This window comes from Leptosomus discolor, chromosome 16 (assembly GCF_034619465.1).
Source record: "Leptosomus discolor isolate bLepDis1 chromosome 16, bLepDis1.hap2, whole genome shotgun sequence".
NCBI lineage: Eukaryota > Metazoa > Chordata > Aves > Leptosomiformes > Leptosomidae > Leptosomus > Leptosomus discolor.
In genome coordinates, this window is record NC_141406.1 from 4,101,400 (window position 1) to 4,119,546 (window position 18,147).

The 18,147-nt window shown below is 48.8% G+C and overlaps 1 protein-coding gene across 2 annotated transcripts; it reads left to right on the plus strand.

Annotated features, from left to right (window-relative positions):
• The first annotated feature begins 9,121 nt into the window (after positions 1–9,121).
• Positions 9,122–17,699, plus strand: PRKAB1 (protein kinase AMP-activated non-catalytic subunit beta 1). 2 transcript variants are annotated; one of them, XM_086474054.1, is made up of 8 exons: positions 9,122–9,137; positions 10,495–10,669; positions 11,558–11,724; positions 13,466–13,559; positions 14,522–14,636; positions 15,924–16,057; positions 16,566–16,634; positions 16,717–17,699. In XM_086474054.1, the coding sequence occupies exons 2-8, from the start codon at positions 10,505–10,507 to the stop codon at positions 16,792–16,794; spliced, it is 822 nt and encodes a 273-aa protein (XP_086330180.1). In that variant the 5' UTR covers positions 9,122–9,137; positions 10,495–10,504; the 3' UTR covers positions 16,795–17,699. The 2 variants fall into 2 exon arrangements, with proteins under 2 accessions (XP_086330180.1, XP_086330181.1); XM_086474055.1 differs by lacking the exon at positions 9,122–9,137 and adding an exon at positions 9,782–9,802.
• The last annotated feature ends 448 nt before the right edge of the window (positions 17,700–18,147 follow it).

Sequence of the window (18,147 nt, forward strand, 5' to 3'; positions counted from 1 at the left end):
GTTTCTTGATACCTTGTGAAAATTTAGCATGGGACAGCTGGGGTTTATTAGCCGAAAACTGAAAGAATATATTTGTTTTGTCACACAAGTAGTCCATGTTAAAAGGAGTAAGCTCTGGTGAACGTTAAGACAGGTGTCTACATCTTCAGTGGTTGCTGCTCCATTTGCTTTAATTATTATCTCATCTACAAGCAAGCTATGCCAACTTACACTTACTGTCCTTGCACTAACATAAATCTGGACCAACTACCCAGAAATGCATGAGAGTTTTGCAGGTACACATGAGAAAAGAATCACGCCTGGCAGGAGTACAACTACTTATTAAAAAACCAATAATTTCCCAGAAACCTTTACCTGTTAAAGCGTATGCCTGGAAGTAGCATGTATTTTCTGTGCCTTGATACTATACTTTTAATGTGCTTTTTCGCTTTTCTTTCTGCCAAATTCTGTTTTTCATTGAAGTCAGTGATGCATCTACTATCCTTAATGACTCCAATATAAAACTTCACAAACACTGGTGAAATCAGTTGATTTCTTAAGCATTTACACTGATGGAATTTGTCCACGTGGGAATCTTGCCACTGATTTTGATGATCCCAAGAATTGGCTGTTCTGTGAACTCCTCTTTGATTTTTGAATACTATTTCAATGGTCTGATATGTCTTGTGGGACTTTTAGTAGCTTGCCTTATTATCAGATATGATAGAACTGTCATTGAGAAGTGGAATAAAATTACTTTTAATTCATGTCCATTCTGGTATGTGGGAAGTGTCTTTCCTAACTTTTGTTGCCTCTTCTATTTTAAAGAGTAATATCCCTTTTTCTAACCCCATGGTTTGAGAATAAAGTGAATCAAAGCAAAAGCAGAACTTCTGGCCAGCATGATACCAGTCTGTGCCATAGCTAGTACACTCGGAAGTTGCTAGAGATCAGTTAATGCTCAAAATACCAGCAAGGTAGGCTCTTTGCTTCATTTTTCAAAGTAGCATCCAGAAAGAGTGTTGAGGCCTTTTCAAAATGGTCCCTCAGTCGTCTTTTCGGGGCCTTCCTACCATGAGGGGAAAGTGGTCAAGTGAGGTCACCAGAGGAGGTCTCGCAGCAGGTAACAGAGGTCAGATTTCCACCCCCTTGAGCTGCTGGCATCAAAGTAAACGCTATTGCATTGCTGTAGTAATAGTTTTCTACATCAGTGTACTAAAAATCAAAGCGTGTACAAAAAGTTTCATCCTTCTGCAAAATATTAAACTGCAGTATTGTAAACTAAACCACAGCTAGTGGTGTGAGAGGGGAGAAAGATTTCCAAAGTTCATTTGGGCACCAGAGGGTAGGGATAGGCAACTTGAGGTATTTTTTCAAAGTGCCTAACAAGGATTTAGATCAATAGGAGCTAGACTCCTGACTTGTTCAGATGCTTTTGAAAACCATATTAGAAATCTAACTTGCATCTCGATGCTCATAAATATCTTTGAAGTCTCACTCTTAATATAATTGAGAATTGAGCCGTTGTATCTTCAGGGCTTCTGAAGATAAATGTTGCTACCTTACAGTGCTATTGATTGGTATAAAAATAAAGGCTTTATATTAAACCACTTAATGTGACAGAGAGGGGAAAATGCAGCAATTCCTCTAATGTCCTTTAGTGCCTCTATGTCATAGGTAATCTTACTTTTGCTTTACTAATGTACTGGTATCGGTTCTCTTCATTTATTTATGTTTACATAAATTTTCAACCATGTTTGAGAAATGCAGTCAAACACAGCTTGTGCTGGAAATTAATATGGTCCTTGTACAACCAAATCATTCTGTTGTAGGTGTGACAGACCCAGATACAAAGTGAGGTGTCAGACATAGGGAAGCTAAATGACATTTTACTGCCCAAATCAACAAGACCCTTGGTGACAGCGGTGGGTGTGGAAGGCAGAATGTAGCTGCCTGACTGAGGAATTGGTGCCTGCTTTGTATTTTGAGGGCATAGAAACAAATTTCATTATCTATGACGGCTCTGGAAATTACCTGTTCTTCATCGTCATCCATCTGTTTGGATTTGGTCCATTATTATTCTGCATTGCACCTACCGTTTTTTGGTGGGAGGAGAAAAAAGAGCTGTCATATGTGTGTGCTAAATGATGTTGTTTCATTAAATTAGCGGGGAGGGAGAAGCAGTAAAACATATTTCAGCTCAACGTCTGTGTCCCAGGGAGGTGAACAGAGTCTGTCTTCCACAAAGCTGCTCCAGGCTTCCGTTTTTTGATGCAGTCTTCCTGCATGCTGAAGGCACCAACTCATGCCTGAAGTCCAGCTCTCTTTTCCTTCCTGCATGTATTACAGGCAGAGACAGATGGAAACTTGAAATTGCTGGCCTCAGCTCCTGGATCGTGTTAGCATCTTTCGCTTCTTACAGGGCAGCTGCATTCTGCAAAACAGCAGTGTGCATGTATCTTGATACGTAACCCTAGAAGAGGGCTTCTAAATATAAGAGGAGTTTCTTTGCTGCCGTATGAAGGGGGTCAGCCAGACGCTTAAACAACACGCGGTGTAGGTTTCATCAGATTGCACGGCAAAAAAAAAAAAAAAAATCAAGGGGACAATGTGAAATCAAATTCTTAGGGTGCCTCCCTGCAGGCACACCCAGGAGTTTACAGCTAGTCACTTGAAGATCAGCACTGGCTCTTCAATTATGTGGTTGCAACCACAATCCATGAACGGTGTGGCTCAAGGCTCCAGAAGCTGTTGCTTTTGTTGCCTGTGTTTTGGATTTGTGCTCACAGTGTGAACTGTGTTCTGCCTCTCAGGCTGGAGACAGGTTGTATCCGGTTGCTACCACAGTGTCCATCGCTCTCAGAATCAGTCCAGATGCATCTGCTGGAACAGTGTGCAAGCATCTCTCTCTAGGCTCATTTCCTTACCTGGACCTTAACTTTGTCTACCGGTTATTTAGGATGGATTTTGTTACTGATTTTGCATCAGCACGGGAGAGACGGGGTCATCTTCCCAGTTAGTTTTTACTTTGTGGGCATCGTGTGTGCACACGTGCACAAGAGGATGCATTTGAAGGACTGGATTCCCCAAGGCAAGTAAGATTTAGATACAAAGTCAGTCACTGGGTTGATTTGGGGCCAAGCTGGTAAGTCACATCCCGGTTACCCGACAGCTGTTCAGGTGGAGGGAAGAGTCCATATTGCCAAACCTTCACTCCTGATAATGGGGTAAACGAAGAGGAAGTTGAATAGATGTGGAACCTACCCCGGACTTTGGAGATGCCTCCAGGCAAAGTCAGAGACATCAGAAGGCCTGTGCAGGGGAGTCTGCATGGCTGCTGCCTAAGCCACAGCTCTTCTGAGGCTGAGCCCTCAGTCTTTCACGGGCAGTACCTTCAGGCTGAAACACAACTTGAACGTTGGTTTCCTCTTACTATCCTCCCATCTCCAACCTCGTTTTTAATTAGTAGGTCTCTGGAGGTGTGCAGTGTTATGTTGGAGCAGAAGAGTTGAGAAGGGCTGCGATGGTCTATGAGTGATTTTTATGTGCACTCACAATTTTACGTCTCCCAAGCGCAACGGCATGTTCTGCATGCGCGGCAACGGCATGTGTCCCTGAAATGTGAGTGAGCCTTCAAGGAGGCTGCCCAGCTTCCTCTGCATCGCTCCCTGGCAGCCTGGCAAGTGGGCTAAATTCAGAAGTGACCTAAATGGAGGAGGGGGTTTGGAAACAGATCACTCAGCCAACGTAAAGATGGAAGAACAAACTTGGGAGCCCAAGGTTATAGTAAGAAATTTAGCCGGAAGGTTTCTGCAGTTAAACTCGTCCTGTTGTGAAGTCTAGGGTAAGTTCTGCTGCTGCTGCTGCCACCTAACTCGCTCTCCGTGGCACAGAAGCTACAAGAAGCACTTGCTCATGCGTCCTTTACAACGTGATTGATGGCATGTCTGAATTTGATCTACCAGCTCATGACTGAGTCTGGCTCTTCTGTTTGTCATATCTAGCTGTAGGGCTGAGTCAGCTTCCACTTTGCTTGCAGCGACTTCTCTTTGGCTAAGTAAGCTTGCATCATGTCAAGGAAAAAGAACTTTTCCAGATATCAGCGGATTCATCAGGACTTTAAACCGCACAGTCTCAGATTTGAGGCCGCTGCGTTTCTTTTTCAACACATACTCTGAGGTAAGAGAAGGGGAAACTCCCACTGAAATTAAGGGATGCACACCAGAGCAGGCTGTGTGGTAAAGGTGAGCCATGGCAGCCTCGTGTACACATATCTCACCCAGTGTTCAATCGGGGCTTAACTGCCTTTTGATTTTAACCAACTCCAGGAGATAATCCAAACAATGGAAATGAGATTGTGGCCTAAAGCACAAGTGGTTGGTGAGTGTTCCCCCTTCCTTGGCGCTAGCACAAGAGTTTAGCTTTGACTGTTGGTGCCTGAAGGGTTTGCAAGGCCATTTAATCAAGGGCGTGTAATCAAAGACACACATTCCCCTAACACAGGTCTCTCCTGACCCCAGATCTACCCTGTTTGGGCCTTACTTTCTCTAAAAACGAGTCAGCTGATGAAGAAAGATGGTAAGTGATATCTCCAAGGGGGCAGAATGACTCAGTAGTCAAGATGTCCCTTTCCTGACCTGTCAGCCTGTACAGCAACCAAAAGTGCTCTGTCCTGATTGTTAGAACTTTGACAGTCTGCTGAGCGTCATGATCTTACGAGCCAAGAACCAAACTGCTTTAAAATTAATTTCTTAATAAGATGCTTTCTGTGAGTTTTAATAGTCAGGCCAGGTCTAGTTCATGTTTGTTAAAGAAGGTGGATGCGAGTAAGGGAAAAAGGAGCTGACCTTTGCTTGTGGCTAGTGACATGGTAAATAACATAGAGACCATGTGGCTCATCTCCTTTTAAAACCTCCCATTGCCCTATGAGCTGGTGTAGCACAGTCATGATGTGATAGGTAGAGACACGGACAATTTAAAGTGTCAAAATCCAATGTGAATTTTATTATATTAGCAAGCGAACAAGAGCAAAGGCAGCGCTGGGCGGCCGGGGAGTCTGCGCTCCGCCAACGGCTCGCGCCTTCCCGCCTCGTGTAAGCACCTTATATACAGTCTCATTTCCTGCATTCACGATGTCGCAATCAGGTCGATACTCTGCGCATGTTCCTTCTGTTGCTGGGGGGTCTTTCTCTGCCTCCTGGTGATCCTAAGGATGAAGGCTGAAGGTCTTCCTCGTTGCCCTGTGGGTGGACTTATGCAAGAATGTGACTATTCAACCCCCTCCGCTACGGGTCCTGTTGACTTATGCAAGAATGTCCTTCGGTTGGGCTATCAAGCCTTGGGGGCACATAAATCTTCCATCCATACCTTCCCATACAGGTTTAATGAACAAAGCACAATATGTTACTTATTACAATGACACCTGATAAAGCATTTAATTAATTATTTTTATCTTGGTTTCTGGGTTGTGGACAGTCTGGAAGTGGACCGTGCTTTTTTTTTTCAAGGGTATTTCTCACTCAAAATTACTCAGTTACATTTTCCCCTGATCCTTTTACCCTCCAGCCTGCCATTTGTAATTCAAACTGCTGTGATTCACCATACAATTGCCATGATACCACTTCTTTTTCCTGAGCAGACAAGTATAAATCCCGGGGCACTCACATTGTTGGTGTGATTGCCAATACCAAAATGTCGTATTTGTTTTTGCGATGTCTAAATTTAATGTTTACTTAAGTTGAGTATTTGTTACATGGAAATGTGAGTGGTGAACACAAGCAGGGTCCTGAATACACAAGAACCAAGTAATCTGCGGTTCTGAATTTGTATTCATCTAAAAGATTTTGCAATATTCACCCAAACTAGCATCTCCTGACTTTGGCTGATGGAAAGCTAATAGCTAAAGGCAAAAGTGATTAAGAGTCTTCTTGAAGATCATGCTGGCAGTTAGTGTCAGAGGCAAGAAGGAGATTTTTATCTAATTCTTTCTCTCATTCTCAGTGAAAATGTTTACAGTCACTGTTCTTGGGCATCCCCCAAAATTGTAAGGCAATGTACACAGCGAAGGAACAAGTTATTCTGGTACCAGTGGTACCCTTAGCGAGGGCTAAGCCTGAGCGGCCTGTTGCTGTCAGAGAGAAATGGCAGTTCAGAAAACTAGAGAGAGTTGTCGTGATAAATTATTTCAATGGCAAGTGACATGTCTGACATTCTCACTAGGAAAGTTAACCAGGAACTTCATTTGTGACACATAGGGAAGTCTTGATGGAAGAATATGAACCAGCTCCCCATTTGTTACATCGTCATCTGGCAGTAGGAAAAAAAGGTATGTAAAGGGGCAGGAGCGGGAAAGGTATTTTGTAGTCCTCCTTTGGAATCTCCAGGCTGGTCCTGGATGGAGTGGAAGAGAGGGAGTTTTTATGCCCTTAGGTTGCAGAGCATGGAAGGAGGCACACGGTCACAGATGCTGTTAAAGGGAGGAGCAAAACTCTACGGCTCCAGAAAATCAGGGGGTGGATAAGCTCTGCCAGGCCCTTGTGACATGTCTTTAGCTAATCTCTCGCTTCCCACATCTCCTGCGTTAACAGCTGTGAGGGAATTGGGCTCCCACTCAAGCTGATGGGAGAAAACAATATTCCAGTGCATGTGAGGACCATGCAGACAGACGTGCCCATGAGGAGACAGGGTGATGACTTAGTGGGCAGCAGCGATAAGCCCCGCACACAAGACTCGTTGTTCATGGTGTAATGTGATCAAGCCCTCACAAAAAAAAAAAGAGTTACAGGCTTTAGGACTGTGCTACACCCACCTGTCAGAACTGACAGCGAGGGAGGGCACGAATCAGGGTTGAAGAGGAAGCAGTCATGGGGAAAAGAGGGAAGAGAAGGCGGCAACAGTGAAGCCCAGCTAGCAAGAGGTTGAGATGCGTGTCCATTGCCTCTGGCTTGTCCACAGGCCAGTAACTCCCGAAGGTGGTGGAACGTAGCACACCGTGGATGGCTGGTTCATTGCCGCGTAGGGGGGAACCATTACATTTTAATACCAGAACTCTGAATAATGCTTGGACCTACCACAGACTAGTTCCCACAGCCTCAGGAGCTGTTAGCAGTCCTTGTCCTGTACTTCATTACGTATCTGTGGTTCTCAGACCTAACAAAACCCATCGCAAAGAAGTGAGGAAGGGCCCCAAAGTGAAGGTACCGTTGCTTGCACTGAGTCTGGCTGGCCGCTGCGCAGATCATCACAATGGTCCTACTGGGCGACTGATGGACAAGACGTGGTAGTGTGCCTGTCCCACCTACGCTGCAGACGTAACCAGCACATGCAGAGGCACGTTCATTGGTGCTGGCCAAAAAACTGTGGAGAACAAAACAATCGGGTTTAGAGACAATTTAGGAGAGCTAGGCTGTGTGAAATAACAACAGCTGCATTTTATAGCAGGGTAACTGTTCTGCAGGGGCTGGGGAAGAGCTGCCCACACGCATTCCCCTCACCCCTCTCCGGCAGGCTGTCCCCTGCCGAGGTATTCTACCCACGAAAGACCTACCAGGAGCAGCTGTTCCTCAAAACATGCTGCGGGAGCCAGCCGTGCATTTGCGATCAGGCACAGGGAACCTGTCTATCCCGGCAGAATTCTTCCTACCACATAGCAGCGTGCCACAAGGATACACTCCGATTTGGTAGTGAATCTGAGAAAACTCGGTAACAACTCAGTGTTATCCAGCAGGGATTCTTTATTGCAGCGCCGGGCAGCACGGGGGATGGCTCCTTCCATCCGTGCGCACCCAAGCGTTCGGATTCTTGCCTTGTATTTACAGCTTTCATGTTTATTCATTACATTAATGAGAAAAGGTTGGGTTATTCTAATTATTTCCAGGAATTCATTAACGTAAGTTCCTCCCATAGTCCCGCCTCAGTCTGCCCAAGTTACGCCTCTGTCGGGGGTCCTTGGTGGTCGTTGGGGATGAAGGTCCGAGTCTTCCTCAGGGTTGAACTTTTGAACTTGTCCTGTGGCTCATGCCCTGTACCAGCCTGGGTCTTTTCCAGTTCACAGAACCAGCTCTTGCTCGCTGCCCTCCCTGTCTCTCCTGCTCAGTCCTGTGTGTTCCTTGAGCCCCACAGTCTGACTGGAGGATTCCACCTGGTGTCCTTCGCTTGGCGGATTCTGCTTCATTCTTATCTTTGAAGTGTTGGTTAGTCGGCAATGGAGATAGGCATAAGGGTTGGTACAAATCAGCCTCCCTCCCTGTCTCTAAAGGCTGGTCAGCAGTTCTTTTCTAAAAGCCAGTTTTCTAAAGGCTAGTTAGCCATTCTTCATTACAGTAGGAATCCTTCTGTCTGTTTGCAGGTTGCTTCGATTGGTTAAGAAAACAACAATTTCCTTGTGAGAAGAACTGCCGACCCAGGAACCTGCAGTCCTCACAAGTTTGTGCCCACTAGAAAAGTAGAAGAAAGACAGCGACAGCTGATGTAGAGCAAAGGGTAAAATGAGACAGTGTAACGGGCAATGCTTAGAGAAATAATGCTAGAGAAATAGACGAGTGTCATTTAATTTGGGAAACGTTTATCGGTCGAGGAATTAAATTCCCATCTGTGCTTCCTCAGAGGAAAGAGGGCCAGGGGCTGGTGGTTCCACAGGCTGCTCGGAGCACCTCAGGGTCAGCGTCTGACCCGCCGGCTCCTGCTCCCTTCCACCAGGAGGGGAAAAGCATTTCTTGCCCGGCTCCAGCGTCCCGGCGCTCACTCATCTCCAATTCTCCTGCAGATCCCAAACCTTCCTGTGGTGGTGGTTTGGTGCTGATGGTTGGACTCGATGATCTCAAAGGTCTTTTCCAACCTGAGTGACTCCAGGATTTGGAGAAGACGGCTCCGAGGGGCAGGTAAAGACCCACCGCTCTTCGCTGCTGACCTCGGACCCGCGGCACCGGTGCAGCAGCCGCACGAAGCAGGTATGGGACAGCCGGCACGCAGCCCGGCCCCGGGGCGCCCGGTACAGACCCTCGGCTGCCGCAGGGCCCGGGGGTCGCCCGCCGCCGCCGCCGGAACCCGTGCGCGGGGCTCGGGTTCTCCCCGGGGCGGCAGCGGGGGCGCGCGGCCGGGCGGAAGCGGAAGCGCCTGGGCGGCGGTGGCGGGACAGCGGCGGGCTCCGGCGGCGGGAGGTGGCGTTGCGGGGCAGCGGGCGGGAGTGGGGCCGGGGGACAGGCGGCGTCCTGGGGACGGCGGTGCCGCTGCCCGGCCCGGGTTGTGCCGTCCGTGCGAGGCGCGAGTGGCCCGCGGGGGTCCCGGTGCCGTGCGGGCGCAGCCCCGGCGGCGCCGGTAACGTGGCGGGGGCGGCGTGCCGCCTGCCGGCGTGCTCGGCGGGCACGGGAGAGAGGCGGCGGGGGCGGCGACCGCGCGGCGGGCCGTGAGCGGGCTCGGCGCGTAACGCCCCCGGGCGGGTTTGCCGGTGAGGCCTTGGGCGGCCGTTCGGTGCCGTTCGGGCCTTCGACAGCCGGTCACCGCGCCAGGCAGGCGCGGCTCGCTCGGAGCTGTCGCGGTCTCACGCCGGCAGTTACCGCCGGCGGGTGTACCGGTTTTTTTACCGTGCAGCGAAATCCGCCCCGTGTTGAGCTGTTTCTTCACGCCGGCCCCGCACGCCGGGCCGGGGGGCGGCCGCTTGCGGCCGAGCTGAGGTCGGCGCAGCTGGAAGTTGGGCCCCGTCCGTACGTGGAGCCCCCAGGGAACGCGGTGTCCCGTCCGCGTACCCTGCTGGGGCTCTGCCAGGCCCTGCCTGCACGCTCCCACACGGCCCCCTCGGCCACGGCCAAGTCGCCGCCGTTGACCTGTAGGTAGCCCGGCAGATGAGATACGCCATGTGCATCCAAGTCTGTCCCTTCGGCCTGTGTGTGCGGCTGCGGCGCGGGCTGGAAGTGTGTTTCGTGCACAGCAGGCCCCTGCCTCTCCTAGAGACGAGCAGGGACTGGAGGAAGCCTCCAGCGCAGCACCGGTGGGGCTGTGCTCTTTGTGCTTCAGAGCCGCAGCCAGCCACCGCAAGGATCCTCAGCCGGCTGCTACCTCAGCTGCCTCTTTCTTTTCTAGTGAAGTCACATTTTTAGTAGGCTGTCTTTGAAGCGTCCTGACAGAAAGTTCTACTGATGTTTCGGCTGACGTGGTAGAACATTAGACGCGTGGGTATTCAGAAGCGAGAAGAGCAAGCGCTGAGCTTGGGAAGAGAGAATGTCAGTGTGCTGCAGGGACAGATAGCTGCTTGGTCAACTTTTAGAGTGGCTGAGCCTTGTAGAGGTGCTGGGATATTGAGCTGTAGCATGGGATCAAGAGTATCTGAAAGTTGTCGTTTAGCGTCCTCGTTCTGAGTGTGATACAAGTTTAAGAGGCTAGCATTTTGGGTTAATCAAGTTTCTTAGGCTCTTCAATTCAGAAACAGAGCCCAGGTCTACTGATGAGCATGCTCTTCTGCCTACTGGTGTTCTGGCTTCAAAAGGACCTGTGTTGATCTGGCTTCTCCTGCTCTTTTAGGCCCTTAAAAATGGGGAACACAAGCAGCGAGCGAGCTGGGCTGGAGCGTCATGGGCATAAGGCATCGCGAGGTGACAACTCAGGAGGAGCCATCAGTACCAAAGAGGGTGATAGACCAAAAATCTTGATGGATAGCCCTGAAGATGCAGACCTGTTCCATTCAGAGGAAATGAAGGTATTGCTGGTTCGTTCTTGTCTTCTGACATTCCTGGCTTGGGACTGCTGTCTGGTTGTGGTGCCATTAGCCACCTTCAGTAATTCTGTCACTGAGTTTACACACAAAACTGGCTGAGATCTCCCTTGCGTCCCACGCTAAGGAGAGACCGTGCGTTGATGTTCAGGCAGATATAATGAGCGTAACATCGTGGTTTCCAGCAAGAAAAACTAAAATGTAACCGGCTCAAAGCCCTTCCCCAGTTCTAGGTACAGTGTCCCGGCTTCAGTCGGATCCTTAACGCTCTTGAGGTCACCAGTGACGTTTTACCTGTCTGTTATTTTCCATATTAAAAGATCTGTTAACTGGATTTTTGCTCAGTGTTAGACGGATTGTTGGAAATGTCTTGCCGTGTGTTGTGTTTCGTAAGAATGTCTAACAGAAAGTTCCACTTAGACTTTGGCTGTTGGACAGAGCAGTTTCCTATAGACGAGTTGTAATCTTTCTGCCAACTACGTGCCTGTGGTATTTGTATAATCTAAATGCTTCTTAAGTGCATTTCTTCTTAATTATTTCTCTCGCTCTTCTTATATCTGTGTATCTTGAAAACTCTTGTGAGCTCAAGTAATTTCTTTGTCACTTAATTTAGGCTGGAGGGGGAGGCGGATTATTTTGCCTTCCACTCTTTCTGCAGTTTTGGAAGGCTTTAACGTCTTTGTAGCATTTGTGCAAACGAGTTTGTAACAGCGTCTAGAAACGCACAGTTTCTAATCTCCATCTGACAAAAAAAAACCCTACTTGTAGACTTGTACCTTAGAGAGCCGTGCCTGAGCGCAAAATGCCTTCGGTAAAACATAGGTTGTCTAAGTCTGCCAGGAAAGAGCTCACTTTAAGACCTTGTGCTTGTAGGCTCCGTTGGAGAAGGAAGAATTCCTGGCTTGGCAGCAAGATCTGGAAGTGAGTGATAAAACCCCAACTCAAGCTCGACCAACAGTCTTTCGCTGGACTGGAGGGGGGAAAGAAGTTTATTTATCTGGGTCCTTCAACAACTGGAGTAAAATTCCTCTGACGAGGAGGTAAGGAGCTGCTGCTGCTGTATCGGTGATATTTCCCGTGGTCTGGGAACGTTCAGTGCGGTGAGAAAGGTGGTCAGCTGACAGATTGGTGCTGTGCTTGGGTTTACCACTGTCCTGCTTCTCCCCTCAAGCCCTTGAGGAGAATCTGACTTCTTGATTCTTGGATGGCACAGGGTGAAAGTTGACCTCTGTGTCAATTTTGAAGGAGTGATTTGTGCGCTAGGTACCACGCGCGGGTGACCCGAAACAAACCTCGTGCAGAGTCTGGTGCCTGGGGCAGAGCTGGGGTGTGTTAAGGTGAAGTTGGTTTTAAGCATAGAGTGTCTCTGATGGCACATGTACTTTCTTGCCATATCATTGGCTTTTGCCCGGCTCAAAGGGTCCAAATTCTGCTTTGGAGACTCTGAGCCTGGGATACCCGCTGGCGAACATGAACGAGAGAATAAATCTGTGTTACGGTACCAAGTGTTTTTTCCTGCCAGAGCGCTCTGGAGCTCAGCTGAACTCTGTACCTCAGTTTTTCATTTAAACCAATGTTTTCTCAAGAATTTGAAACTGAATGTGTGGCGGAGGGTCTGAATTTAGCTGTTGATCTGAGCCCTGTTGTCTGTCAGTGATGACGTACCCAGGAAAGATTGGTCTCCTGCTAATTTCTGGTGGTTTTTATCTCAGTGAGTGACTGCCTGCATTGTCATTGTGGCAGAAGTGTCTTATCTTCTTAGGAAACCTGAGGGAGGAGCATGGTGACCTGATGAAATGGTGTGGGAGGATTGGTCTGTGCATGAGCAATGTGAAATAAATTATCAAGACAGGAGATGGAAAAAAGGCCGGTGGAACATCAGTATTACTGTCATACTCTAAGTAGAAAGCCTGGGAGACGGGAAATGGTGAAATGAATCTGGAAGAAGGACAGAAGTGTCACTTTGCCAAAAGAAAAGACAGGTTTGTCAGGTTTGGTAGTCTGAGAGAGGAGATATCTGGACCTCCTTAGAGGCTGGATAAAATCATGTTACTGAATCAAATATGCTCAAGTGAAAAAAGTTCATTATTCCAAACTGAAATTTCAAATCCGGCTCCCCGATGGTATGCTTGCACTCCTTACCCGAGAATGAGTAAAGAGAGATGCTGGCGTGGTGGGGCCTGTTTGAATTGTTCACGCAGCATCAGCTGTTTCTGAGCTGCTTTGAGGGGCTGGTGAAGGCTTCCCAAGAATCAGGCCGTTCACAGCAGGGGAGTATCGACATAGCAGCGGCTATTGAGACGCAGAGTAACTCAGAAGTATTGAGTTGCTGCTTTCATCATCCAGTCATTGTTCATTCATTTCGTAGGCATTTGTGAAATGCAATTTGTGATGGCAAATGCTGAAAGGCAAGGAAATGGGAGTAAGCTGATATAGTTCCATCCACTGGAGTCTCGCAGATAAAGTGAGGTCTCGCGTACTAACAAGTAACATGAAATCATGAGGATGACTTTACAAAAGCTCAGGGCTAATTCCTTGATGCCAGGAACGTGGATGCTGATTTTGAAAGTGTAGGGACTTACTGTCACAGAGGAAATTACCGTTGACGTTAACCTTAGTTTGATTCTTTACCTTTAAATTGCATGAGATTCCCTTAAACGTGGCTCTGCCTTTTTTAAGTTTGTGCATGTGAAGGAGGCTTGTTTTCTGTGTTACGGTGTGTCTAGAGATTGATGTGCTTTTCAGAATATTTCAGGGCTGATTGTTTGTCTTAAATTCCAGTCACAATAACTTTGTGGCAATCCTGGACCTGCCAGAAGGAGAGCACCAATACAAGTTCTTTGTGGATGGGCAGTGGACGCACGATCCTTCAGAGGTAAAGTTGTCTTCAATTCGCTGTGTTTAGTCACGGAGGCATCTGAAGATGAGAAGCTGGCTGGTTTCTCTGCCAGGAGCTGGCCTTTTCAGAGAGATGGTTAACAACAGAAACGGACCCTTTCAGCTGGTGAGAGAGATATTTCTGATCCCAGCTGGCCTAGGTGGTGGCGTCAGACTGATGGCCTCAAAGGGCAGGAGATTTTGTAACAAACAGGTGACAAGATCTCTTGGCTGTTGTTTTGTAAGAGGTGGTGAGCTTTTGTTGTCCGGTGCCAAACTGTCTTTTCAAGCAGCACAGCGTTGCTGACAGCCCAAACCTCTGTGCTGCGCTTGCTGTCTGTGCCAGAATGTTGCTGTTGCCGCTCTAGCTCTTTTCATAGTCCGGTAATTGTGCCAAAATCTACCAGGCCTGTTCTTCTCCTCTCCTATAAAATGAGCTTTAGCCCTGGCCTGCCCAGCAGTCCCTGCCTGTTTCAGAACTAGTCATTCGCAGCTGCTGGTTCCAGCCTTCTTGCTGTCTTGGCAGCACCCTCCCAGAGTTTACCTTGCAGAAAGTTTAGCCTTTTGAACCCTCTGCCTTGGACTCTGGTCTTAGCTTTGGTAGTAAACCAGCGATACCCACCACAAAGTGCTCCATCAGGCCGTGCAGATCTTAGCCTGGCCCTGAAAGCCCGGTAGAAGCTAGAAGTAAAGCTTAGCTCCTTGTGTCGTCACTGCTAACTTTAGCCCAAAGCTGATCCCAGCCTAATCTGTAGCCCAAGAACGTATCGAGGGCTGCGGACCCAGCAGGTTCACCTGACGTGCATCCCCCTCCGGCCGAAGTCCGTGCTAAGTGAGCAGCAGCGAGCTCGTTTCGTAAAAGCCGTAGCTCTCATTCTTGGTAGCGCTGATGGTGTCGTTTTGAGTCTCATAGTCCTGCAAGCTTTTTTATCCCGACTTTTGTATCTTGTTCCTTCCCAGCCAGTAGTAACCAGCCAGCTGGGCACCGTCAACAACGTCATACAGGTGAAGAAAACTGACTTTGAAGTGTTCGATGCTTTGATGGTGGACTCCCAGAAATGTTCAGACATGTCTGGTATGAGCTTACTGGTAATTCTATATCACACTTTTTAGAGCTGTTAAAAATTCCGTTTTCCTTTTCCTCTGGAGTTCGGGCTCCGGTGTGGATTAATCTCCGCTTTTGTCGGGTCCTGCGGACGCGTGCAGATGCACAGAGGAGGAGTGTGGAATGCGTAAAGGAGGAACCTCTGACAGAGCAACCCGGGTCGCTCTGGATCTGAACGGGAGGAGGGCCTGGGTGCTCAATAGCTGTTTGTTTGCCTGCGCGATGGGAAGTGGCTGGTTCTGGCGCACTCAGGGGGGGTCACTCTCCCCTTACAGCACCAGGCCAATGTTGGCAGCGTACGCTGCTCCTCATACCGTCTTTCTCTGCTAAGGGGATGGGGTGAGGAGGTCAGAAGTTGCACGTTAAAAGGTAGAAATTAGGTGCACCTTAGTAGTGCTCACACAGGGTCAGGAGTATGTCATATCCTCTCAGTTTAGTATAAATGATCTATATCTTAGAATAGGATAAAAATGGTATTTTTGCCTTAAGTTTCATATTCTAGTGTAAAAGAAGAGAGGTGAGGTTTAGCTTGAGTCATCTCTGAGATCAGCCTTGCCTCCTGTACTTTATGGACCTGTGTAGGGATGGAGACGTGGCTGAAATAGTACCGTAACTCCTCCTTCAGAAGGCCAGTCCTTTCAATCTGAGGCAGAAGGTGCTTGCGGTTGGTTTTTGCTCTATGCAGCTTTCCCCTGGAGAAAGCCTTTTTTGGAGAAAAGTGTGATTTGTGAGACTCGGACGCTGGAGGAAGCCAGGAGGAGATTCTAGTAGATGCTTCCCCCCCCTATGCTGGAACAACCTTTCATTATATTGCTTTAGCCTCTGAAAAGCCCTTTCTGTAACCCTGTCCCCGCGTGGGAATGACGCCTGCCTTTCCCGTGTGCGGACCGTGGGTTTGGCGCTTCCCTTGGCGTAACGCTGATGAGCGACTTTGCTGTTCAGTGTTTGCAGGGGTAGTGCTGGGCAGAGACGACAGCGAGGTTCTGGGGTGCAGTAGGGCCCTCAGAACTCCGTCCCCACATCTTCACAGCTCGCCTCGGGTGAGACAGACTTTGGACATCTTAAAGTCACCTCTTGGGCAGTGACTGGTCCTGCATCAGCTGCTGCAGCTCTTGCACTTACATGCCACTCGCTTCTTTTGGCCGCCTGTTTCTGGCCGTGAGAATTGGCTTGGAGTACCGGCAGAAACGTGCCGATAAAGAGCAGATATTCGTACAGACTATTTAAGAATAAACACTCAACATCTCTCTCTGGCAGAGCTGTCAAGTTCCCCCCCAGGACCGTACCACCAGGAGCCCTATGCTTGTAAGGCAGAGGAGCGCTTTAAATCGCCGCCTATTCTTCCCCCCCACCTGTTGCAGGTCATCCTGAATAAGGACACGGGCATTTCTGTGAGTACATCCGTTTGTTTTGCTGAATAATGGCCTCGAGGGCGTGAACAGGTGGGGAAGAAATCTGGGTACAGACAGGGGACAGGCAAGGAAAAAAAATAGTTGCTGTGTTGGTAAATTCCCGATTACGTATGTCCAGATGGATCCGTCTGAAGTAGATTTATTGTTCTACTTGACTCTCTTCAAAATTGAAAAGAAGATTAGGTTGCTATTTTACTCCCAGAAGCCCTAATCTTCGCCCTGCAGCACTGCTAAAAAGTCAGCAGCACCCAGGAGGTATTTGAGGCCTGTTTCACGGTCGCAGTGAGGCTGCCGAGGGTCTCAGCCCGGAGGGAGCTTGGATCGTTCTGAAGCTTTGGCTGCACTTGGTGCTGGACTCGGCGTAGGAAGCAGTGTGATGTGTTTGAGGGTATGGCTAGTTACAGGCGCTGTTTGTCACCCATCAGCTGTGATGAGTAAACTGCGAGTTCTGTTATTTTCACACTCTCTCACTTTCTCTTTTCTCCAGTGCGATCCTGCTCTGCTCCCTGAACCCAACCACGTCATGTTGAACCACCTCTACGCACTTTCTATCAAGGTGAGAGGCCAGGGCACATTCTTCACACTTGCAGCTTTTAGATAACCATGTGATATGCTCACTTGTTTTCCATCTCCTGTAGGATGGAGTGATGGTGCTTAGCGCTACGCATCGTTACAAGAAGAAATACGTGACGACTTTGCTGTACAAGCCAATATGAACATCGCAGTAGTTTGTGACCAATTCTTCTGAGCCAGTGCCGTCTCAGAAAAAAACCAACCCTTCTCTTAACCAAATGTACTCCTGCTCTGTGCTGTAGCAACTGAACTCTGATCCCATGTTGTTTCTGAGACTTCCAGGTTCTCCCATATTCGCCTCATTTTCCCAGTCCCGCCTTGGAAGTTCTTGGAGATGGCAGCTTTGTGGCAACTAGACAGATGGCAAAGGTGTCAGTGCCCGTTGTCAGCTCAGTTAAAAACCCACCGATTTAATTAGGCTGAAAAAGGTGAGGGCAGCAACAGCGTAAAGACCTTTAGCAGTGAGGCAGACTGTAAGTAACAAACAAGCCAGCCCACAGTCTAGAACGTTCAGGATTCTTGTGGAATCTTATTTGAGCTCAACACTCAGCAAAAGCAAGCCCTTTACTGCTTTCATAACTCATCAAACATGCAATTATTTCAGTGGCAAGTTCCAAACTTGCGTGGCTGAAGTAAGTGTGACTATTGATGATCTTTTTGTAGCGGCCTTTTCGAGGCAAAGTCAGCGACACAATCACCGACGAGCTTATTTTTGTTTTACAGTGGGCTGGGGCGCACCGTTTCTGCTGTGAATAGCTCTGTAGTTTTTCTCTTCGTGAGAACTGAAATACAACTTTTCCCCTGTGGAATTTCTGGTAAAGACAATTGTTTTTAATGGCTGGATTTTTCTGTAAATCGTAAGTGTGTCTTGCAGTAATCTGCTTTTTTGAAACCGGTTTCTCTTGCTGTCGCTGATAAGGACTTCCTTAAGCTGGGGCAGGTAGCTGTAAGCAAACTGATGTGTTCAGTTTAGGGGTTAGTTCTTCAGTAACAGCCTGAGGGTGACTGTAAGTCACCTGCATCCCAGTGGCCAAACTTGCCCCTCGGCGTGAGCCGTTGCAGCACGCTGGGTGCGGCAGCGCTGCGCCCGTCTGTGCCCGGGGCTGGAGCCGGGGCTCCGCTCCGGGTGCGGCGCTGGCCGTGGGTATAAAATCCCCGGTGCTTCCGCAGCCGGGGCTGGGGGGATCTCTGCAGCTTTTTCCTCTCAAGTGATTTCAGTAGCACCAGGTTGCCTGTCCTCGGTACTCGCGGCCTGTTTGATCCCAAACCAAATGCACCGTTAATGCAAACTGCCTGCCAGCGTGCCTGCGGCCTGCCCTGCTGGGACCAGCCGGGGAGGTGACCCGCTGGGTCCTTCCCTCTCGTCGTTTTTGTGGTGCCTGAGTGTGCCAGTGACTGTGCCAAGGATAACCAGCCCCCGCTGACGGCGGGGCGGAGCGCGTTGCACAAACCAGTACGGAGCCGGAGCGGGGACAAAAGCTGCGGCAGCCGGCGGA

Excerpts from the sequence above, each read along its gene's own strand:
- PRKAB1 (XM_086474054.1), top strand. The coding sequence starts at position 10,505 with ATGGGGAACACAAGCAGCGAGCGAGCTGGGCTGGAGCGTCATGGGCAT. Across the intron at positions 10,670-11,557 it reads TCCATTCAGAGGAAATGAAG|GCTCCGTTGGAGAAGGAAGA; the intron begins GTATTGCTGGTT and ends TTGTGCTTGTAG. Across the intron at positions 11,725-13,465 it reads AAAATTCCTCTGACGAGGAG|TCACAATAACTTTGTGGCAA; the intron begins GTAAGGAGCTGC and ends CTTAAATTCCAG.